This window comes from Malus sylvestris, chromosome 17 (genome assembly GCF_916048215.2).
Source record: "Malus sylvestris chromosome 17, drMalSylv7.2, whole genome shotgun sequence".
NCBI classification, from domain to species: domain Eukaryota; kingdom Viridiplantae; phylum Streptophyta; class Magnoliopsida; order Rosales; family Rosaceae; genus Malus; species Malus sylvestris.
The window spans coordinates 1,098,838-1,123,248 of record NC_062276.1 but is presented as its reverse complement, the minus strand read 5'-3'; the positions used below and the strand labels follow the sequence as shown (position 1 = coordinate 1,123,248).

Genomic DNA, 24,411 nt, shown 5'->3' with positions numbered 1-24,411 from the left:
CTAAATTAATTACTAATTTTTATATTAAAAAATTATTTAATAAACATGTAAATTCATTATCACATTAATGCTAGGGACTTGAATCAAAATTTGAGAACTAATAAGATCTTAGTCAATGAACAGTAAAAACTAGGGACTGGATACTAATTTTTCCAAAAATAAAACTTCTCACTACTTATATATAAAACACGTAATCTACCATTTGTGTTTCGATCATAAAGAAAAACTTGTCGCTGTTGGCGTTGGTGATGGTCAAACGATTCCTGGTGGTAGACTTGTCACCCGCCACTCTCTCTCTCCCTCCACGCGTCCTTTTCCCAACCTTCCCCGCTCCCCCAATTTTGGCACGCACGCTCTGTTGTTATCTCCCTCCCTGACCCTCACCTTCCAAATTCTGTTACCTCCCTCCCTCTCCTTCTCCTTCTCCTCCTCCTCTTTGGTTTTCCTCCTCCTCTCTCTCTCTCTCTCTAACTTTTTCTCTCTACCTCTTTCCTCATTGAGTTGGGTGATTGGTCGGTCGGTTGCTTGCATCGCTGGGTCAGGCTGTTTTTCCTCTTCCGCATCAGATTCCGTAAATTTCAATCTTTCTCCTTTTAATCTCCGTATCCGTTTCAATCTTTTTTTTTATCTACTACCCATATTAGGATTTTGCTTCTCTGAATTCCTAATTCCCAATTTCCACTAGGGTTTCTCTGAATTCAGCTTGATTGGTACTCCTAAGTCGTATAAAATTTGTGAACTTTTGTTTTTTGTTTGAGAATCGGCCTATTAGGAAGTTGGGTTTTTCATATAATCCAGAAATTCAGGTGCTTTTTGCTTCCTTTCTGGTTTTTCTTTTTTGGCCTCCTATCTTCGGAATTTTTGCCTTGTGTTAAAGAAGAACCAGGTTTCTTGGTATAAATTTCTGTATATATTCTATCTCTTAGCTGCAAAGGATGGCTTTGAATCTCTCTCGTGGCTCTATCTTTCCGGCGTATCTGTCCGCGGAGCATAGTTTGTGTTCTTCTGTTAAGTACCCTGATGGGTATGTGATGGATCAATTCAAGGAAAAGGATTTGGATGGTATTTGTGATGATCCGTCAAGTTCTTGGAGTTCCAATTTGGATTTGAAGAATACCCATTGCAAGAGTGAATTGGGTGGCTTTTGTGACCGTTCTGCTGATGATATTGTGGATCGATTGCCTGTCGATCCCTTTGGAATGGAGATTAGGTCTACGTTTACGGCGATCACTGGTTGGTTTCAAGGTTTTGAACCGGATGATGAATCTTGTAGTTCTTCTGAGTGGGATGAAGGAAAGGCAAATGTGGTTGATGGCAGATTGTTTACTGGTCTGAATTGGGTTTGGAATAGCGCTGTGTGGTATCAGCCGGAAGTTTGTGACCTGAAATTTGATGGAGTATCAATCCCATATGATAGCTTTGATGGGTTCGGGATCTGTGATGGAAGTTTTGTATTGGATGACAATGTGGAGGAGTTTCTGAGTTTTAGCTATGCGGGGGACTTAGATGTTTTTGATGGAGCTAAGCAACTGCAGGTTGGAACTAAGGAAATACAGGGTTGTAGCATCATGTGTCCTGATGGTGAGGCAAGTGCTCCGCATGATGCTATGTTTTATGCACTGCGTTTTCTTGGTGTTAAGGACCTTCTTTCGGTTGAAAGGGTTTGCAAGTCTTTTCGTAATGCAGTTAGAAGTGACCCTCTTCTATGGAGGAATATTATCATTGATTGGCCATTGAATGAGCGCATCACCGATGATGTTCTTGTAAAATTAACTAGCAGGGCTCAAGGCACACTTCAAACCTTGGGTCTAGTGCATTGCGTAAGGATCACTGACAGTGGGCTGCAGGGTGTGTTTGACAGCAACCCGAGTTTGACAAAGGTTAGTATTTGAACTTTTGTATTTTCGACATTCCTGCTTGTGTTTCTGATTATGATTTTGTATAACAGGATACCTCTCTATTGTTCTGTGACATTTAAAAAAAAAACTTTTATGTTGATTTCCCTTAGAATAAACTGTTCTGAAGTTACATTCCCTATTTGATTTCTGTGAAAACATATCTTGTGTGTCTCTTACTATAACTTCTCGTTCGCCCTAAGTTATCGAACATAAGGCTATATCACTTTATGAAGTGATTCTAGCTTACAACCCTGTTGAAATTGAACTCTTCTGTCGTTTATAGCAAGTAGGTTGAAGACTATATCATCTCTGTAATGGTTTTTTAGGGTCTTAATAGTTGGATGTTATACGAATATCAAAAGATTTGACAATTTATGCAGCTCTTGATGCTGGACATGATTAGTGTTTTGTTGTGGTTTTTGTTTCATTTAGCTGAAATTCCGGCTAATTTTTATTTTGTAAACCTGGTACTGCTGTTTACGGATATTTTGCATCTTGTATTTATCAATTTAAATGTGTGAAATTTACAGGAGTGTATTAAGCCTTATTTTTATGTAGTTTATGTTCTTTCGAATGCATTAAACTTATATACATACACTTTTTTGCCTGTGCAGTTAAGTGTTCCTGGATGTCTTAAAATCAGTGTTGAGTGCATCTTCTTAAACATAAGGACCTTGAAGTCTGCCGGCAACCCTGGAATAAAGCAGTTAAGAATTGCTGGTCTCTCTGGTATAACTGACGAGCAGTTCGAAGAGTTGAAATTATTGCTTGGTGTAGATAACCACATTCAGCTTAGAGCCCCCAAACCTCATTTTTTTAAAGGTGGGTTGTTGTATGGCTCTTGTGATGATGATTGTCCCATCGACATCGAAGCATGCCCCAGGTGCCAGAGACTTAGTTTAGTTTATGATTGCCCTGCAAAGAGTTGCCAAGGGAAACAACCTGCTGATCAGACATGTAGGGCTTGCACGCTCTGCATAGCTCGCTGTATTAGTTGCGGGTGCTGCCTTAAAGACTGCGATTATGAGGAGACATTTTGTCTAGACTTGCTTTGCTTGCATTGTTTGGAGAGTCTACTTAACAGTCAAGAGAAGCATGGAGACAAGGGCGCTCCCAAGTGCGCGATATTCTGTCAGGAGAACAGGTATCAATTTTGCCTTTTTGGCTAAGAGAAAGACATCAGGTATTCATTTGCTGTTGGTTGTGGATCAGAATCCACAAGGTTCGGGTGTTCGAAAGTGGGCAGAAGCTGTTTAGTGCATGCTTGGTTGGGGCAGTAAGGATTTGTATTATTATCATGAGGAAGCTGCACCTTGTGAAGATAGAGATAATCTCCCGGGAAACGAAATTGAAAATTAAAAAAAAAAAAAAAAAAAAAAAAGAGAAAAAAGGGGAACTAAAGAGAGTGAAGATTAGAACTGTGAGGAGGAGAGGAGGTTACACAAGAATGGTTGATTGGAAAAGAAACAGGAGGGGACACATAAGAGATCCAGAAGTTTATTTTGAACGTGTTTTAGCTCATTCTGTGTTTGGTTCCTGTCCTGGAGACTTACCGAAGGGCGATGAAGAAAAGATGTCGGAAAGTTGAAGCAGCGGGTGTTAGTAGCTGTCGATTGTTAGTCGAAGCAGATTCCATAGTCAAAGTTGAGAAGTTTTATGGGTGAGGGTGAAGAGCAGCAGCCGTACAGGGAGAAGCAGAAAGTCACGGCAGAGCTGGACGGAGTTATGAAATGCTACTATCCGTGCCACCACCGCTGCCGGTAGGATGCTACAGTTGGATGATTCCGAAGGATGTTTGTGCCACGGTTGGTGGAATGCGTAGTACTAATTCAGTTGAAATCCTACAGATTTACTGTTTTTCGCATCCTCTTTGGGAAGATAATACAGATGCATTGTTTGTCTTATTTCTATGTTGTTAATGTGATATCTTCTCATTTCATCCTTTTGAGAATTGCTGCTATGCACATTTTCAAGTGCTTGATTTCTGTTACTAAATTTCCATTACTAGATCTGTTAATGCATACTTCTGTATTTCACACTATACGTTTTGGGTTCAACCCTTGGCGTTGATAAATTACACAATGGTGGACAGGGAAGGTTCAAACGCTTTTGTGAATCTTTCTGACCTTTGGAATGATGGACTGCCATGGCAAAATCACCGGTTGATTATTATTATTTTTTTCTAAACTACGACCTGTAATTTTGGCACGTGACATTACGATCAATACTTAATGTTATGTGCTTTAACTTTTTTTTTTTGGGGAAAATATGTGTTTTAACTTTTCACTAGACATTGTGTCGTTAGTTCGAATATCATGATGGAGTCGGTGTTTGACATGAATTTCTACAATTTGGGAATAAAAATGGAGAAATTTTTGCACTTTTCGCATAGAATAGGTTAATGTGTCTCACTTCTCTGGATTATTAATAAAAAATAAATATATGTTATAAAAAAAAAGAACTTATACGGAACGTGATCATGTTATAGATACGTTAAGAATTTTCTAGAACAACTGTGGGTTAGGGTTGGTTTTTCCTAAACCTCGCCGGATCCTCTTTGTGAGAATTTCGGAGATCCGTGAATCGTGTCATTTCATCGTACATCATGTTGTCAGAAATAATTTTAAATAATTTTATTTAAAATTAAACACAAATAGTACTTGATAAAAACTGACCGTACGATGTACTATAAACTGACATAATTCATGGGACCCAGGATTCTCACCAAAAGATCCGGAGAGGATCCTGTTGGTCCTGAACCGACTCCGTGTCCAGTGATTCAAATTGATATTTTGCTTGACCTAAACCCGGTTCAACTCGTTCATTTCTCTCTTCTTCCTCAATACTACACTTAAGTGAAAAAAGCAAAACCCGGTTCAACTCATCAATAGATTTGTTTTGGGCCGAACATTCTTAACATTATTGGGCCTTTGAAATGAGATTGTCTTTTATCTGCTTAGCGCTCCAAAATTCTCTGCACTTTTTGTATGGGAGTGCCAATAATAGCTCTCTATACACAGGGAAAAGAAAAACCTAATTTAACCAAGTTCAATTTAAGAATATTGAATATATGCAAGGGCATCCATTGTTGGTTCACAGTCTTTACAAACACGAGAAGTGATTTTTGCACATATTTTTCTTTTTTTTGCATTTTTTTAAATTTCAAATTGAATAAATCAAAGAAAAATCACTTCTTAGAATTAAAAAAAAAAAGACTGACTTGTGGATGAGAGAAAGAAGTGAAACTCCTATCACAGTGATTCAAAGGTAAGAGAATCTCAGTGTTCTATGTAAGTTGTTTGTCATCAATTAAAACCCTAATTAATTAAGTTGTTTTTCCTAATTTTTGCTGTTTGTGTAGATGCATGACCATGGCTTTTCTTAAGAAGAAAAAGAAATTAAGATATTGTAATTCGGTTCCTTTCTGAATGCAAGTGATATGTGAAGGTAGAATGAAATGCTTATGTTATCCCTGAGTTAATTACATGTTAATATGCAGATTTCCAGAAGATATACACTTTAATATAAGGGATATTTGATTGAATCATTGCAGGGTCCACAATTTTTCTCTGTTCTTTTTGTTTATTTATGACATTTAAATTTAATAAATTAAAGAAAAATCAACATAAAAATAATAGTGTTTTATTAATTAGAAAGCCTATGATATCTAAAGATTTTTTAGTAGGATCGGAGCACTGAGACAGAACACCACATGTCAATATTGTTGGAATACTTAAAATTTTTTTTCTCTAATTGTATAATAATATGTGATGCTTTGCCGTGTTCCGGGCATGTTAAAAAATCTCTCAATGATATCGGAGTGCATGCGAAATTATTTTCCTTTACAAATGTGTTCGTGTTTTTTCCTATTTTTTTTTATTCCTTTGTTCTTAGGTCAACTTGGAGGGACATTTGTTGTTGTGAAGGTATGTAAAGAAATGCCACACATTGGAAGTTTGCTCAATCTTGTAAGTCCTTATAAGAAGTTTGATTCTTTCTCATGTTGACAATTAATTTTGTAATAGAAACCTCAATTCTTTTTTTCAAGTATAGACCATAAATACAGATTTCACTTGTCAAACTGAAAAAAGGTGTGTTCATAAGTAGAACTTGGATATCGCTGATTTGATGATTCTCATGAGTTCGCAAAGATTTTTCTTTTTGGACAACGCAACGCTTTTGAATCAATAGCTTTTTAGATAGAAAACTAATTTTAATGAATGAATCAATGGATAGAGCACTAATTTTAATGAATCAATGGATAGAGCACTAATTTTAATGAATCAATAGCTTTTCAGATAGAAAACTAATTTTAATGAATGAATCAATGGATAGAGCACTAATTTTAAAGAAAACTAATGAAAAGGGCTTGAAAACTTTAAGTTTTAATGATAAGGACAAAATAAAGGGTAAAGTGAATAGTACCAGGATTGACATTTTAGTGTAAAAATGTGATTTTTCGTTAAAGTGAACAGTACCAGGTGCTTTTCGTTAAAGTTCCCTAATTTTAATGAATCAATAGCTTTTTAGATAGAAAACTAATTTTAATGAATGAATCAATAGCTTTCTAGATAGAGCACTAATTTTAAGAATCAATATTTTGAATCAATATTTTGGTGGTCCTCATGAGTTCGCAATGCTTTATTGATTTTTTGGTGGTCCTCATGAATCAATATTTGGAGTTTGTGATAGTGAAATCAATATTATTGGGGCGAGCTTCTGCATGCAGCTCAAACACACACGCATTTAAAAAGATTTGCTGTTGTGTCAAAATGGAGACCGTCGAATTATCATATGCTTTAACTTTGCAAGAGCACGTAAGATTGGTAGTATTTTCTGCATGTCAACACACGCGCATTTAAAAGAAATGAAAAGAATAAACAACATCGGAATTGCTTAAGGGGAGGGATTCCCATTTTTTAAAAAAATTGGGGATACGCTCCCCACCGTTGGATTTGACTTTAATGAAATCCTGTGGTTGAGATTCTGTGGCCTGTGTTTTAATCTCAACCACACAATTTCATTAAAGTCAATCTAACGGTGGGGAGCGTGTCCCCATTTTTTTTGAAAAAATGGGGATCCCTCCCCTTAAGCTCCCTGAAACAACATCAAGAATGGATTTTAAAATCAGATATGAGACAAGTTAGAACATTTCTTTTTGCCCCAAAAATAACAGAGGTGGATTGTCTGCCCTCCTATTTCCATACTCTTCATATGCCCTCCTGCTATGTGTGGTCACGGTTAAGCCATATTAATATTTTATATTAATTTTTTATAAAAATAATAAAACAAAAAGTAATAGAAATATAAAATGTTGACATGACTTAACCGTGAGCACACAAATAGAAAGGGATGGAGAAAGTTTGGAAATAAGAGGGCAGAGAATCCACCTCCAAAATAACTGCCCAAAATGGGAGGGCACAGAATGCACCTCCAAAATAACAGCCCAAAACATGATTCATTTTTGAATGAGCGAAGGAATCTTTTTGCCACTTTCCCACTCCAGTCGTTGCTTTTTAAAAGAAGAACAATATTGATCATTCTGGGAAAATGCTGTTTCGAAGAAGTAGTCATACTTCCCATTCATGCACCATATCTATATATGCTGACAGAAGGCCTTCTCTTCTGCCCAACATCACCGCCGCACAGCACCCAGTTGCATTGTTTCACTCACAAGATCATATTTCTGGTTCGAACAAGTCCCTTTTATTCTTTGTGCCTTCATTTTGTGCGTGTAGTTCTCAAGTTTCATTTTGTGCGTGTAGTTCTCAAGTAACAGCGTTTTTTAGCTCGCATTTCACTCGTTACCATTTGAATATCTGCTTGCCATCTTCATTACTGTCTTAAGCTTGACGGCCGCTATTGGCCGTATTTTCGTCTGTTTTGGAGTGTTCTCCTTTGGCGGAATTTCAAAAACAAAAAGAACAAAAAAACAGAGCTCTTGCGTCTGCGTGTGTGTGTGTGAAGGTGTGACGAGTATTTGATCTGAATTTTGTTTTTGTGTTCCTCTGTACAGAAGTTTCATATATACGCAGATGGATCGTGTCGCAGGGCTTCCCGTTAGCGTCCATCCACATTCGGAACTGGAAGGGTAAGTGTATACTTTTTCTTTTTTTTGTTGCCTTTTACGTGGGGAAAATGATGGGGAGACCAAAAAGAACCGATTAATTAGCAATTAATCTATACAAATCAGCTCTTGATAACTCTAGGCAATTTTTTGATAAATTAAGAGCGTCGAATGGCTAGATATTTTCGTTATTAATAAAAATTGAAGAAAATAACAGCTTGCTAGGTAAAACTTACCTATTTAATCAGTTGATTTCAGATGGCATATTGACTTGATTAATTTATGAATCTATCATACGTTCTTAATTAGTTGATTTCAGATCATATATTGACTTGATTAATTTACAGATGTATTGACATGTGATGTGTACAACCAACATCCAATTATGTGGTATGTACACATCACTTGTCATGTCATATTAGTACACAAATGTGATATAAAAATATGGTCTCCCTAGCATTTTCTTATTAGCTGAGATTACAAAAAATATTGTAGATGATTCATTAGTGCAATTCCATTTAATTTTCTCATTAACTATATATATATATATATAACAGCACAAGTGAAGAATGTTCTACAAAGGTGCATAAATATATATGTTTCCTCATCGCCATGCTAGGCGTTTTCCTCCAACTCAAGCAGGGAGCCAGAAATGAGTCTCTGTTCAACACAAACTACCCGGCTATGGTGTCTCTAATCATTGCTCTAATTGCTTATATCGGATCACTAATTGGCTATAGAATACTCCACGTGCAAGCTCGTAGTAATTCGGATTTGGCAAAATCATTCAGCAATAAGATTAGCCTACTCCTTGGAACTCTTTCCTTGATTTTAGAAGTGGTGATCCTTGTGCCAAGTTTAGGGCTAGTCGCTGGATTCTTTTGGGTTGTTTGGTTTGTGAAGGTTGTAGCTGAGTGCGAATACCTCAAAACGTTGTATGAAAATGCATTTGCATCAGTTATTCATACATTTGGCAAATTGAAAGATTATTTGAACATGATTATCCGACGTTTCGCAACAGAACCCGAAGAACAAAATGATGAGCTTCCTCAAATAACTTCTACCACGGTCTAGATTTGGGATATTATTTTTACTCGTTATTTTTTAATCTTATCTGTACTCGTTCATGACCAACAGTAGGAGTAGTTTCAAGTATAGAGGAGCAGCTAGGAAGCTAGATATGGATGTACTTTACGCATGATGAGATGAAGAAAAATGTATAAATAAAAATTACGTTCACTTTTAATTGTACTACGCATGTTACATTTTTTGATACATTGATCCAAAACAAATCACGATTCCAGGTGGTAGACCTGTCGGCCGCCACTCTCTCTCTCTCTCCCTCCACGCGTCTTTTTCCCAACCTTCCCCGCCCTTACTCTCTGTGCCCCCCATTTTTGGCACGCACGCTCTGTTGTTATCTCCCTCTCTGAATACCTCCCTCCCTCTCCTTCTCCTCCTCCTCCTCTTTGGTTTTCCTCCTCCTCCTCCTCTCTCTCTCTCTCTCTCTCTCTCTCTCTCTCTCTCTACCTCTTTCCTCCTTGAGTTGGGTGATTGGTCGGTCGGTTGCTTGTATCGCTGGGTCAGACTGCTTTTCCTCTTCCGCATCAGATTCGGTAAATTTCAATCTTTCTCCTTTTAATCTCCGTACCCGTTTCAATCTTTTCTTTTATCTACTACCCACATTAGGATTTTGCTTCTCTGAATTCCTAATTCCCAATTTCCACTAGGGTTTCTCTGAATTCACCACATTCAGCTTAGAGCCCCGAAATTAACCTCGGTTTTTTAAAGGTGGGTTGTTGTATGGCTCTTGTGATGATGATTGTCCCATCGACATCGAAGCATGCCCCAGGTGCCAGAGACTTAGTTTAGTTTATGATTGCCCTGCAAAGAGTTGCCAAGGGAAACAACCTGCTGATCAGACATGTAGGGCTTGCACGCTCTGCATAGCTCGCTGTATTAGTTGCGGGTGCTGCCTTAAAGACTGCGATTATGAGGAGACATTTTGTCTAGACTTGTTTTGCTTGCATTGTTTGGAGAGTCTACTTAACAGTCAAGAGAAGCATGGAGACAAGGGCGCTCCCAAGTGCGCGATATTCTGTCAGGAGAACAGGTATCAATTTTGCCTTTTTGGCTAAGAGAAGGAGATCAGGTATTCATTTGCTGTTGGTTGTGGATCAGAATCCACAAGGTTCGGGTGTTCGAAAGTGGGCAGAAGCTGTTTAGTGCATGCTTGGTTGGGGCAGTAAGGATTTGTGTTACCAGGAGGAAGCTGCAGCTTGTGAAGCTAGAGATAATCTCCCGGGAAACGAAATTGAAAATAAATAAAAAAATAGAAAAAAAAAGAGAAAAAAGGGGAACAAAAGAGAGTGAAGATTAGATTTGTGAGGAGGAGAGGAGGTTACACAAGAATGGTTGATTGGAAAAGAAACAGGAGGGGACACATAAGAGATCCAGAAGTTTATTTTGAACATGTTTTTAGCTCGTTCTGTGTTTGGTTCCTGTCCTGGAGACTTACCGAAGGGCGATGAAGAAAAGATGTCGGAAAGTTGAAGCAGCGGGTGTTAGTAGCTGTCGATTGTTAGTCGAAGCAGATTCCATAGTCAGAGTTGAGAAGTTTTATGGGTGAAGATGAAGAGCAGCAGCCGTACAGGGAGAAGCAGAAAGTCACGGCAGAGCTGGACGGAGTTATGAAATGCTACTATCCATGCCACCACCGCTGCCGGTAGGATGCCACGGTTGGATGATTCCGAAGGATGTTTGTGCCACGGTTGGTGGAATGCGTAGTACTAATTCAGTTGAAATCCTACAGATTTACTGTTTTTCTCATCCTCTTTGGGAAGATAATACAGATGCATTGTTTATCTTATTTCTATGTTGTTAATGTGATATCTTCTCATTTCATCCTTTTGAGAATTGCTGCTATGCACATTTTCAAGTGCTTGATTTCTGTTACTAAATTTCCATTACTAGACCTGTTAATGCATACTTCTGTATTTCACACGATACGTTTTGGGTTCAACTCCTGGCGCTAATAAATCATATGATGATGGACAAGGGAGGGTCAAAAGCCTCTGTGAATCTTTCTGACCTTCGGAAGGATGGACCGGCTAATTATTATTTTAAAACTACGACTTGTAATTTTGACACGTGATATTACGAACCAATGACTTAATGTTATGTGTTTTAGCTATGGTTTGGTACTGCTTAGATTTTTTTTTAAAAAGTTGGGATGAAGAAAAGTTGAGCTCAATATTGTGTTTAGTAACTTAGCAACAAAGCACTTATTTCCAAAATTGCTGTGAGAAACAGCTGGAAAGTGGAAGCATCTATTTGCTGTTTTCAAAAACCGGCTTTTTATCATAGAAACACGGGTGAACATTAACATTTAATGAAAGTTTTCAAATGCCGATCCTACCCTCACCCCTCGTGGCTCACTTCTCTTCCATGCTCTGGCATCTCACTTCTCTCCCTCTCGTCTCACTCATTCACTCCCAACTCGTCTCCCCAAGCCCAATCCCCAACCTGAAACTTCCTTCCTCCCAACGTTCCTCGTTCTCCAAGTCGTGTTCTCCAGCTTGGCGTCTTTCCTTTGGTAAGCTTCTCTTATCTAAAATTTCGTTATTTATTTGTTTGGATTTTTTAATTTAGGGATGACAGAGTGAGTGAAAGAGGGGTGGGAAGAGCGAAAGGATGAGTGTATGGGCGTCGGGAAAAAAAAATTGGGGATGGAGGGTTGAGAAAAAATTAATTGGGGAATGTGATATGGTTTGTGGAAAAAATTAAGGTTTGTGGAGGAAACAAGAAAAATTGAGAGAGAAGTAAGAAAAATTGATTACTTCTCTGCCCGCAACGAAGCTTGTCGTTTGAGCCGATCAAACCGAGTCCAAAGGGGTCTCTCTGGGGTTCCGAGCTCCCAATTTTGAGGCACCACATATATACTTGTTCTTTTTAAATTTTGTTTTGAATTATGTTCAAAATTTGTTCTTTATTTTGATTGTTTGGGAATTGGTTTTAGATTCGGAAGCCACTTACTGGGAAAGTTTGGAAATTGGAAGATTTTGAATCACATCCTGCTTTACTGGTGAGTTCTTGCTTTGTGTTTTTCTTAAAGGAGGCAGATTGTTTGCCCTCCTGTTTGGATTCCCTTTCTATCTCCTTCTATTTATGCGGTCACGGTTAAATCACATCAATATTTTATATTATTATTGTTTTTTATCTTATTATCTTTATAAAAAATTCAATATAAAATATTGACGTGACTTAACCGTGATCATACAAAATAGAAAGAGATGGGAAATACATCTAAACAGGAGGGCAGACAATCTACCTCTATCACTAAAAAGCCATTTTTGTTTCTTAAAGCCGATAAGGAGGTTTCCTTTATTTCGTTAATGAGGATTCTAGGTCTTATCATTGCTTTGAAATACTTGTACATCAAGTACATAGCTCTATAGAAGTTAGTTTGTTCATTCAAGTCACTTTCTTATCATTGCCAGAAAACACATGAGATGATGTCTCGCTATTTTCCACACACAACAGGCTTAGCATTCGATTAAGCTGGGGATAGAGCATAAACAACCTACTAGAATACCAATGATATCCCAACCTTGAAAATGGATGGGAAGGCAGTGTACATGATACTAGGGTTTTTTTATCCGTGCTACGGAATCCAAATTTAAACCTTTCTAAGTCTCCAATGGTAATCTTCATATTTATTATAGCATTTTACATACTTGCTTTGTATAATTATTGCAATACAAACTAAATTTTCAATTTTCAGGAAACTATTACTTGGTAGATGTGGGTACCCACAAATGAGAGGTTATTTGAGACCGTATAAACGTGAAAGATATCATCTCCCGGATTTTCATAAGGGTCCCGATCCAACGGGTCAAAAGGAGGTATTAAACCACATACATTCTTCTCTTAGGAGCATCATTGAATGAACTTTTGGGGTATGGAAGAAAAGATGAACAATTTTAAGGGATATGCCTAATTACCCGTTCAATAAGCAAGTGAAGATTGTCATTGCTACAATGGCTCTTCATAATTACATACGGAGGTATTCTGAACGTGATCGTCATTTTGATGACCCTAGGGACTTTTGTGAAGAGAGCGATAATAGTGATGATGATGATGATGATGATGATGAAGAATACCAAAATTATCAAGTTGAAGGATCACATGAGATAAAAACATTAAGAAATAGAATAGTGGCAAGTTTGATGAAATCATCTAATTAGACTACTTTCAAGTACATTAACAATATTGTACTAATGAATCCTAGCTATTCAGTCTAAAATATTTCAATTAAAGTAGTTTGTTATATTAATTAATATTTAAGATAAAGTTTATAAATATTTTTCTTTTAAAAATAAAGTATATTTAGTAATTCACCTTTACATAACAGTATACCCTTTATGGTCATTTCACACAGTCACAACTGTTTTACATAAAAGTTTACTAAACACTATAATATTGTTTTTTTTTCTTTCCAAAAGCAATTCCACATAAAAATTTATTAAACACTATGCTACTTTATTTCACAGCTACTTATTCTTAAAACACATCAAAAATAATTTTTTTTCAAAGCAATACGAAATCAGCCAACTTTTCACTTGATACGTTAAGAATTTTCTAGAACAACTGTGGGTCAGGGTTGGTTGTTCCTAAACCGACTCCGTGTCCCAGCAATTCAAATTGATATTTTGCTTGACCTAAACCCGGTTCAGCTCTTTCATTTCTCTCTTCTCCCTCAAGACTACATTTACGTGAACAAAGCAAAACCCAAGTCCGTCGGAAAATTGTAAGCCATGGAGAATGGTGAAATTCCAGAAGACGCCAACGAACGTAAGCCCTTTTTTCTTAATTCTCCGGAGCTTTTCATTAATTTTTTGTTCGTCGTGATTCTTATGGTTTAATTTTTGTGGGGTACTACTGGTTTTAGATTGCCCGGGTCCGCAGTCCGATTCGGCTGGAAAATCCGACGCCTGCGAAGGATGCCCGAACCAGCAGATTTGTGCTACTGCTCCCAAGGGCCCCGACCCAGGTTTCCTTTCTCTCTCTTGCTCCTAAAGCTCTGTGCTTTTTGTTCTTCCTTTATCTGCAGCTTTCAGCTGTTTTTTAAGTTAATTTCAGCCTGCGATTACTGTAAATTATTTGTTTTTGTTTTAACTATGAGTATAATTTTGAAGAACAAGCGAAAGCAGATGGTTTATGTTAATTTCATGAATTTTTTTATCATGATCATGAATAATATAGCGTGAATAATACAATAGTTTAGACATGTAGTCCTTGGAGCTAATGAAAGACTTAGCACAAAATCGAGCACAGTGACATTCTAGGATTCATACAACCGACCCCACTTAGTGGGATAAAGCTTTGTTGTTGTTGTTTGTTGCGCTTGATCTCTATGTTTCGAGCTATTTATGTTCTAAAATATATTTGTAGACTTGATGTCTGGCAATTCTTTGGAGATATGGATTAGAAGAATTTTTTTGTACTGAAATTACTTCTTAATGTTCTGCTCTCAAACCGACTTAAGTAGTTATTTGGCTATCTTTGGTGGCGGCGTTGTTGGGCAGAGAGTGTAATATACAAAATATACACACACTATAAGATTTCTTTCGAAACCTTGGTTTTCCAAGCTGTGGTAATTAGTGTTTCTTTGTTATTGTGAATTTTTTGCGCAAATATTTGAGCAAATGTGTGTTAAGCGAATTATATGTTAGAACTCAATGTTTGATCAAAGGATGAACCTTTACGTTTCATTTTTCAGTAGCTGGATTGCGACCTTTATTTCAAAGTTTTATTAGGTAATCATTGCAAGGCATCTGTGTATACAGTATTACTAACCCGTCTTTGATTTTCATCGTTTGTGTGACTCTGTGAGTTCGTTTTCCTCTTTACAAGACTCTGTCTTTTATGAATCAAGAATGATGTGCTTTATTGTCTTGATGATTTGTATATTGTTTTGGTACAGACGTGGTTGCAATTGCAGAAAGGATGGCCACTGTAAAGCATAAGATACTGGTTTTATCAGGAAAAGGTGGAGTTGGCAAGAGCACATTCTCTGCCCAACTTGCATTTGCACTAGCAGCTATGGACTTCCAGGTGGGACTTCTTGATATCGATATTTGTGGCCCGAGCATCCCAAAGATGCTCGGCCTAGAAGGCCAAGAAATCCACCAGAGCAACCTTGGCTGGTCTCCTGTCTATGTTGAGCAAAACCTCGGGGTCATGTCAATTGGGTTTATGCTTCCGGATCCTGATGATGCTGTTATATGGAGGGGGCCGCGCAAAAATGCGCTCATCAAGCAATTCTTGAAGGATGTTTATTGGGGCGAGCTTGATTTCCTGATAGTGGATGCTCCTCCTGGAACCTCGGACGAGCATATTTCAATTGTCCAATACCTTGATGCTGGCTCAATAGATGGTGCAATCATAGTCACCACTCCACAACAGGTCTCCATGATTGATGTTCGGAAAGAAGTGAGTTTCTGCAAGAAAGTTGGAGTTCATGTCCTTGGGGTTGTTGAAAACATGAGTGGTTTGTCCCAGCCATTGATGGATTTCAAATTTTTGAGGATGACAGAGACCGGTGAGCAAGTAGATGTCACAGAATGGGCTAGGGAGCAGCTGAAAGAGAGATCGCCAGAATTTTCAAACATAGTAGCTTTTACTGAAGTGTTTGATAGCAGTCGCGGTGGAGCTGAAAGAATGTGCGGGGAAATGGGGGTACCCTTTCTGGGGAAGGTACCGTTGGATCCGCAGCTTTGTAAGGCGGCCGAAGAAGGTAGATCTTGTTTTGTTGATCAGAAATGTGGGGTGAGTGCACCTGCACTGAAGAAAATCGTCGATAAAATGATGAAAAACCAGGGAGTAACTACAATGTTGGTCGACAACGATGCATAGGTGAATCGGCTACACCAAGTATCTTCATAGATCAAGATTTTGTTCTTGTTTTTCCTCAACATTTTAATGATATGTAGTTTTGCTTTTAATGAATCATATACAATGTGACGAAATATAGTTTTCTGATAAAAACACGTGTAGTTTACATATTATCGAGTGTATCTCTGGATATTAAGGTTGGTAGATAGTAGGAAGTTTTGATTCGCATTTTGAGCAAGTTATGCACAAAACGCATAAAATTGCATGATTGACTTGTGATATAAATGGAGGGTACTGGTGCAACCTGACGGTTTGGATGGGTTGGAAGGTAAACAAAACATTAACTCGTTCCTTAGGATTTTTGGTTTGGGTTAGGGTTTTGTCAAGTTAGAAAAATATGAACCCAACCCAACCAAAGTGAATTCAATCTTTCTATGCTAAGGTTGACTTGATAACGTATATCAACAATCAATAATACGGATTTAATTGAGTGATCCGAATAGAGTTTGAGCAAGTTCAGGTTGACTCAACTCAAGTTACACCGTGATTAACAAAAAAAAAAAGAAAAGAGGTTCACTTCAAGGCAAAGCCGCAATGTGGCAAGCCCTTTGGATAAGATATAAAAGAAAATCCAACGGCTGAGATCATCTCCATATTAAATATAGCTGGTCTCCTAAGCTCGCTCACACGAGCGCGCCTTCCCGCATCCGATTCCCTCCTCTTTTGTCCTTTGTCCCATCTTCCTCCTCCGCTCCGTATTATCCGCTACACCCGCATGCCAATCCACTCCCCTACACCCTCAAACCCCAGCCAGTAGCAATCCGACATGTACCTCTTGGAGAAGCCCCGCGCCGTTGACTTATACAAGGGAGGAGGACTAGACCAAGAAACGGAGACAGAGATGATGATGGATGTGGCGGCGGTGAATGGGAGAGCGCCACCTCACCACCAAAACCAAAACGAACGAGAGCAGCAGCAGAGCAGCGGTGGCGAGGGGGAGGAGCAGGAATTGTGTGCGGCTGTGAGCAGCAGAGCAGGAGGCGGTCCGGGCGGTGCCGCCGGGCCGAAGAAACGGGCGGAGACGTGGGTCCAGGAGGAGACCCGGAGCTTGATAGGGTTTAGGAGAGAGGTAGACGGGCTTTTCAACACGTCAAAGTCCAACAGGCACCTGTGGGACCAGATCTCGGCGCGGATGAGGGAAAAGGGCTTCGACCGATCGCCCACCATGTGTACGGACAAGTGGCGGAACTTGCTCAAGGAGTTCAAGAAGGCTCGCCACCAAGTTAAAGTCGGTGCTCGCTCTGCCAAGATGTCTTATTACGAGGACCTCCAGGACTTGCTCAGAGATCGCTCCACCAATTCCAACTCCGCCACCGCCAACAGCAACCACAATTCTGTTTCTGCTGCCGCCGCCGCCGTTGCCACTCCTCCCAAGTTAGATTCTTTCGTTCGATTTTCTGATAAAGGTGAGACATTTCTCACTGGGACTGATAAAATCCGAAATTCCCAATTCGTCCCTTTCGAATTGTTGTTAATTTAACTTCTCTGCTAATAACGTTGAGAATTATGCCTACCCATTTTTGTAAATTTGATTATTTCTACTTAAATTTGGGAAAAAATTACAGGTCTTGAGGATTCAACTATTCCATTTGGGCCTATGGAAGGTAACAACATTACACTGCTTTTGCTTTGCATGTGTGTTTTGCAGTTTGCAGTTTTGCAATTTGAATGTGATTTGTGAAAAGAATGCTTGTTGATATCTGTTTGTTTGTAGCTAATGACCGATCGGCGCTCAATTTGGAGAGGCAGCTGGATCACGACGGCGGTGACCCGCTTGCTATTACTGCCGCGGATGCGGTTGCAGTCAATGGGGTTCCTCCTTGGAACTGGAGGGAGGGTCCTGAAAACGGTGAGCTTTCTTTCGACGATACAATTGCGTTGCCAAAGTTTTCCCTTTGAATTTGAAAGAATATTGGTAAATGCATGTTGGGAACAATACTTCGATTGGCTGTGAGGAACCTGTTTTCGAGACCCTGTAATGCAAAGCCACCACCTTTCGTCCATATTAAACAGCCTTCGTCAAGAAATGCGAGTTTTACGACCTCACAATCATGCTACATTTCATTGATTTAGGATCTTTCTAGCATAGGATGTATTCTGATTTTAGTTGTGAATTACCAACAGCAAAACGATCTTCGGTTTTATGAGTATCGATTTGCTTATCGTGTTCATTCTGCTTTTCATCTCATTGTTTGAGTTCTCTCTCTCTGTCTCACTGTCAATCACTTTCATGGCACTTCCCCTGTAAGCTTTACCTTGCCTGTCAAAGTATTGCAAATCTCCTTCGTTGAGGCTCAGAAATATCTGTGGATTAAGCGAGACTGAGCATGAGCTAACTGGTGGGTATATATTGTAAATTTTACGCAATGTTTAAATTGCAGGAGGGGAGGACCACTCTTCTTACTGTGGAAGGATTATAACTGTCAAATTGGGGGAATACACCAGAAGGATTGGAATTGATGGGACTGGTGAAGCAATTAAGGAGGCGATCAAGTCTGCGTTCAGAATAAGAACTAAGCGGGCATTTTGGTTGGAGGACGAAGATCAGGTTGTTCGAAGTCTTGATAGGGATATGCCTTTGGGAAATTACACTCTCCACCTTGACGAAGGTATCCTAGAATCATAAGCATACGTGTATTTTTTAAGGAAAACTAATGAAAAAGGCTTGAAAACTTTGAGTTTTAACTATAAGGACAAAATAAAGGGTAAAGCGAATAGTATCGAGTTTGACTTTTTAGTATAAAAATATGGTTTTTCGTTAAAGTGAACAGTATCGGGGGCTTTTCGTTAAAACTCCCTTTTTTTTTACCTTATGGAACTTAAAGGTTCAGGGCCGAAGGGGTAGAGGAAGACCTAGGAAAACTTTGGAAGAGACTCTAAGAAAAGACTTAGAGTACTTGGATCTAACGAAGGACATGACACAGGATCGAGCACAATGGCGTTCTAAGATTCATATAGCCGATCCCACTCAGTGACTTGGATTTTCCAAGTCTCCAACCGAGAAGTTTTCCTCACTCGGAAAATTAAGGGAACACTACCCTAACCTACATGCTCCACTCAGAAAGCTTCAACATACAAGCTTCAACAAAAGAAAATTCAAAGAACTTAGCGAAGAAGGCTTTGGTGTATTTAACACAATACGTTGAAATGAAGGAAAGCTTATTTATTGATATCCCCGATAAGCTACAAATATGTACATATACATGAGTCAAAATAAACACACAAGAGGGAGCCTTCACAAAGGTTGCTTAGGAGAAGTCTCAGCAGTCGGTAGAGCCCCAGAAAGAGAAGGCACCGGAGGGGGATCATTTGGAGCCTCAGTACTGGACAGAACCCTAGAAGGAGGAGGCATCAGAGGTTGATCATTTGGAGCTTCATTACGCGGTACAGCCCCAGAAGACGAAGGCAATAAATGCCTTTGGAACAAACCTACAAATCTCTGATGATCAAGTAAAACCTGACCATCAGTTTCCTTCATCTGGTCAAGCTTCCTCTTCATGTTTGTAGCATAGTCATGTGCGAGCCGGTGCAACTGTTTATTCTCATGCTTGAGCCCTCTAATCTCCTGTTTGAGACTCATCACTTCAGCCGCCAATGATTCAACTTGGCGGGTTCGAGCAAATAGGCGTTGGGCCATATTAGACACAGAACCTGCACACTGAACACTGAGAGCCAGCGAATCCTTAACAGCTAACTCATCAGACCGTTTGGAAAGTAGTCTGTTATCTTTGGGAGTGAGAAGGTTCCTGGCCACCACCGCAGCGGTCATATCATTCTTCATCACGGAATCCCCAACGGTAAGAGGACCAGTAGGGGAAACGAAGGATGGGCGCCATATGTTGTCTGGAGAAGGCGGGGCTGCCTCTTCAACAAGGTTCAAGTCAAAACGACGGTCGGAGGGGCCAGACATTTTCAAAGGTGTTGAAGAGAGAAGAGGTCGGACAAATCAAGATCTTAGAAGTGCAAGAATGAAGCTTCTACTGGTGGAGATTCAAGTGTGCTTTAGAACTTAATGCCAGCCCTTATAAAAATCTGCACTCGACGGAGCTTCAGAAATCGAAGAGGCGCCTGCTCAGAAATCGAAGAGGCGTTTGCTTTCTCAAAAGCTGGGCTGCTTAGAGATCACGAGGGTTGATCTCAGAAATCTAAGAGGCGTTTGCTTTCTCAAAAGTTGGGCTGCTCAAAGACCACGAAGGCAGGTCTCAGAAATTGAAGAGGCGCTCGCTTTCTCAAAAGCTGGGCTCCCCAGAGACCACGAGGGCCGATCTCAGAAATCGAAGAGGCACCTACTTTTCCAGCCTTGTCAGCACCTGTCACACGCACACTCAGCTTTGCGGAAATTATGGGCATTCTGTCGAAGACTTCTGGGGAAGTAGAAAACACATGAATCTTACTGTTCAATCACCCACTTCCCACACGCAACAATAGCTCATGGGTACCACAGAAAACTTTGCCAAAGTTCTCTGCCAAAGTTGAGCACGTGAAGCTTGCAGCTCCCACTACATCGCTCTGACCAAGAAGGGTAAAAGAATAGCAAAGAAACAGCACTAACAAAGTTTAGACCCATAAATTTTGAAGGTCTAGCTACCATATTATTACCCACAAGGGTAAAGGAACAGTACCACTGCTGGATAATTGGACAGTCCCTGTGTGTCAACCTCTGTGCTTCGTGGCAAGGTAGACTAGCAAACATGCCCAACCTTTACTCACATTCGAGAAAACACTCCCAATAAGATTGCTTGCTCCAAAATCGAAGAGGCACCGTCCTCCGAATCTCGAGAGCCAGACTCCCAACATGACTACTTTCTGAAAAATCGAAGAGAGGGTAAAGGAACAGTACCATTGCTGGATAATTGGAAAGTCCCTGTGTGTCAACCTCTGTGCTTCGTGGCAAGGTAGACTAGCAAACATGCCCAACCTTTACTCACATTCGAGAAAACACTCCCAACAAGATTGCTTGCTCCAAAATCGAAGAGGCACCGCCCTCCGAATCTCGAGAGCCAGACTCCCAACATGATTACTTTCTCAAAAATCGAAGAGACACTGCTCCCCGAATCTTCGAGAGCCAGACCCCCAGCGTGACTGCTTTCTCAAAAATCGATGAGGCATCGTTCTTCGAATCAATCGAAGAGGCGCTCGCTTTCTCAAAAGCTGGGCTGCTCAGAGACCACGAGGGCCGATCTCAGAAATCGAAGAGGCACCTACTTTTCTAGCCTTGTCAGCACCTGTCACACGCACACTCAGCTTTGCAGAAATTATGGGCATTCTGTCGAAGACTTCTGGTGAAGTAGAAAGCACATGAATCTTACTGTTCAATCACCCACTTCCCACACGCAACAATAGCTCATGGGTACCACAGATAACTTTGCCAAAGTTCTCTGCCAAAGTTGAGCACGTGAAGCTTGCAGCTCCCACTACATCGCTCTGACCAAGAAAGGTAAAAGAATAGCAAAGAAACAACACTAACAAAGTTTAGACACATAAATTTTGAAGGTCTAGCTACCATATTATTACCCACAAGGGTAAAGGAACAGTACCACTGCTGGATAATTGGAAACTCCCTGTGTGTCAACCTCTGTGCTTCGTGGCAAGGTAGACTAGCAAACATGCCCAACCTTTACTCACATTCGAGAAAACACTCCCAACAAGATTGCTTGCTCCAAAATCGAAGAGGCACCGTCCTCCGAATCTCGAGAGCCAGACTCCCAACATGACTACTTTCTCAAAATCGAAGAGAGGGTAAAGGAACAGTACCATTGCTGGATAATTGGAAAGTCCCTGTGTATCAACCTTTGTGCTTCGTGGCAAGGTAGACTAGCAAACATGCCCAACCTTTACTCACATTCGAGACAACACTCCCAACAAGATTGCTTGCTCCAAAATCGAAGAGGCACCGCCCTCCGAATCTCGAGAGCCAGACTCCCAACATGATTACTTCCTCAAAAATCGAAGAGACACTGCTCTCCGAATCTCGAGAGCCAGACCCCCAGCATGATTGCTTTCTCAAAAATCGAAGAGGCATCGTTCTCCGAATCTCGAGAGCCAGATACCACAGACCACTTTTTCAAAGTGCTCTGACAGAGTTAAAACATGTGAAACTGACAGCTCCCACTACCGTGCTATGACCAAGTAGGGTAAAGGAATAGCATTACTACTTGTTAGGGAGACTCCTATATATGTCAACCTCCATCCCCAACGGACAGGCAGACCTGCAAAAATGCTCAACCCTTCATCATATCTGAGAGGGCACTCCCAACGAAGCCTTTCGAAATATTCAGCTTTCTTTCCCCCCGATAATACCTCTGCAAACAAGCTATACTAGAGCAAGAATATCTCATATCATCAGGGTTAAAAGCAAGAGTATCCCATATCATGCTTTTTCCCTGTCTTTTCCTTTGGCCTTGTTTTTACCTGCAAGACAAGGAGAAAGAGAGCAATCAGTCAGCACTTGGAATCAAGCTTCCAGCCAAGAACTGACTGCCTGGAACCCCTTACCTGATTACTTACCTGGCATTGCTCTCGAGTACTCATCTTCAACATCTTATGTTTCCAGGGAAGATTCCGCATCTGCTTGAGGAACAGATAGGGCAAGTGCGAAGGATACAAGGAAGCATGTGGAGACAAGCGTAACAGCACACGTGCCGATACATCCATTACTCTGTCAAAAGCAAAAGTATCCCATATCAGCAGGGTGGAACGTACTCTAGATTTGATGGACTTGTTTTGACCCTCAAATTCTTCAGTCGGCCTTATACTCTGGAGGAAACCAGAAAACCCTCCAGCTCAGTTCAAGAATAAGCCTGTGGAAAGTTACTTCTTCAAAAGCAAAAGTATCTCATATCATCTCTTCTCATTTTTCTTCTCTTTATCCTTCATGCTGCTGCAAGATGGGGAGAAGGTGAACAATCAGTCGGAGCTCTGATTGCTTACCTTGTCTGTCACCTCTTTCAGCAGACCCCCTAGCTCGGCGACTTGGGGGACTCCTACTACATGGTTTGTATCGCGCTTGACCAAGCCTGAAACTACAAGTAAGCTTCAAGTGAAATTGATACATTACCTTGTGCATCTCCACCAGTTAAAGATACCACCCCTGGATGGAGGAAGAGTACTTCCAGAGAAGATGCCACATCTACCTATGAGACAGATAAGGCAAGTCAAGACGACTCCACACTCCGATACTTAGAAGTTTCGTGATTACGAGATCATTCTCCCACAATATTTCTTAATGTCATTTGTACTAAATCATTCACTTGTACTCACTAAAGGAGAGCTTGAACCTATGTACTTGTGTAAACCCTTCACAATTAATGAGAACTCTTCTATTCCGTGGACGTAGCCAATATGGGTGAACCACGTACATCTTGTGTTTGCTTTCCTATCTCTATCCATTTATATACTTATCCACACTAATGACCGGAGCAATCTAGCGAAGATCACAAAAAGCGACCGTTTTCGCTACCTAGGATCTATCTTGCAAGAGAACGGAGAATTAGATGGAGATCTCAACCATAGAATACGAGCTGGATGGATGAAGTGTTAGAATGCATCCGGCGTGTTGTGTGACCGTCGTAGGCCACTGAAGCTCAAGGGAAAATTTTATAGGACGGCAATAAGGCCAGCGATGTTGTATGGCACAGAATGTTGGGCGGTGAAGCATCAACACGTACACAAAATGGGTGTAGCGGAGATGAGGATGCTTCGTGGGATGTGTGGGCACACGAGAAAGGATAAGATTGGGAATGAGGATATCCGAGGTAAAGTAGGAGTAGCCGAAATTGTAGGAAAGATGAGAGAAAATCGGCTCCGGTGATTTGGACATGTGCAAAGAAGGCCGAATGACGCTCCGGTTCGAAGATGTGACTACGGGACAGAGGTTCAGGGCCGAAGGGGTAGAGGAAGACCTAGGAAAACTTTGGAAGAGACTCTAAGAAAAGACTTAGAGTACTTGGATCTAACGGAGGACATGACACAAAACCGAGCGCAATGGCGTTCTAGGATTCATATAGCCGACCCCACTTAGTGGGAAAAGGCTTTGTTGTTGTTGTTGTTGTTGTATGGAACTTAAATTTGGTTTCTGGGATCCATGGTAATTAGTAAGTCGCCTTATGTTTCTTGTGGCAGGAATTACAATCAAACTTTGCCTCTACGATGACTCTGACCGCATAGTTCGAACTGAAGAAATAACATTGTACACTGAGGATGATTTTCGTGATTTTCTTGCACGCCGAGGCTTGATGGGTTTGAGAGAGTTAAGTGGCTACAGACGCATCGATACTTTAGATGATCTTCATTCTGGTGCAATGTACCAGGGGGTGCGACTTCTGGTGGACTGAAAACTTTTGTATTTAGCTTTTTGTCCGGCTCGTAGTTTTGTTTACATTGTAAAGATGTAATCTGTACATTCAAAGCAACGTTCCAGTTCTGTGTAGCCCTGTTATGTTACCTGAATGAATCCTTTGTACCAGTTAAGTACTTCTTCGATTGCCTGCC

General features: G+C 40.3%; 3 protein-coding genes across 6 annotated transcripts; all 3 read left to right on the top strand.

Moving 5' to 3' along the window:
• The first annotated feature begins 319 nt into the window (after positions 1-319).
• On the top strand, positions 320-10,869 carry LOC126609832 (F-box protein SKIP14-like). Of its 4 annotated transcripts, XR_007618306.1 has the most exons (4): positions 320-571; positions 927-1,880; positions 2,513-3,564; positions 10,597-10,869. XR_007618306.1 is itself a non-coding variant. In XM_050277756.1 (2 exons), exons 1-2 carry the CDS (start codon positions 936-938, stop codon positions 3,065-3,067), a joined length of 1,500 nt encoding a protein of 499 aa, XP_050133713.1. In that variant the 5' UTR covers positions 321-935; the 3' UTR covers positions 3,068-4,035. The 4 variants fall into 4 exon arrangements, 1 of the variants encoding a protein (XP_050133713.1); XR_007618305.1 differs by having other exon boundaries at positions 320-1,880; positions 2,513-3,120; positions 10,157-10,869; XR_007618304.1 differs by having other exon boundaries at positions 321-1,880.
• Positions 10,870-13,655: 2,786 nt separating this feature from the next.
• LOC126609834 (cytosolic Fe-S cluster assembly factor NBP35-like) lies at positions 13,656-16,031 on the top strand. Its single transcript, XM_050277758.1, has 3 exons — positions 13,656-13,818; positions 13,916-14,017; positions 14,951-16,031. Exons 1-3 carry the CDS (start codon positions 13,782-13,784, stop codon positions 15,880-15,882), a joined length of 1,071 nt encoding a protein of 356 aa, XP_050133715.1. The 5' UTR covers positions 13,656-13,781; the 3' UTR covers positions 15,883-16,031.
• Positions 16,032-16,532: 501 nt separating this feature from the next.
• LOC126609833 (trihelix transcription factor GT-4-like) lies at positions 16,533-24,393 on the top strand. Its single transcript, XM_050277757.1, has 5 exons — positions 16,533-17,327; positions 17,487-17,525; positions 17,636-17,770; positions 18,303-18,530; positions 24,043-24,393. The coding sequence occupies exons 1-5, from the start codon at positions 16,688-16,690 to the stop codon at positions 24,252-24,254; spliced, it is 1,254 nt and encodes a 417-aa protein (XP_050133714.1). The 5' UTR covers positions 16,533-16,687; the 3' UTR covers positions 24,255-24,393.
• The last annotated feature ends 18 nt before the right edge of the window (positions 24,394-24,411 follow it).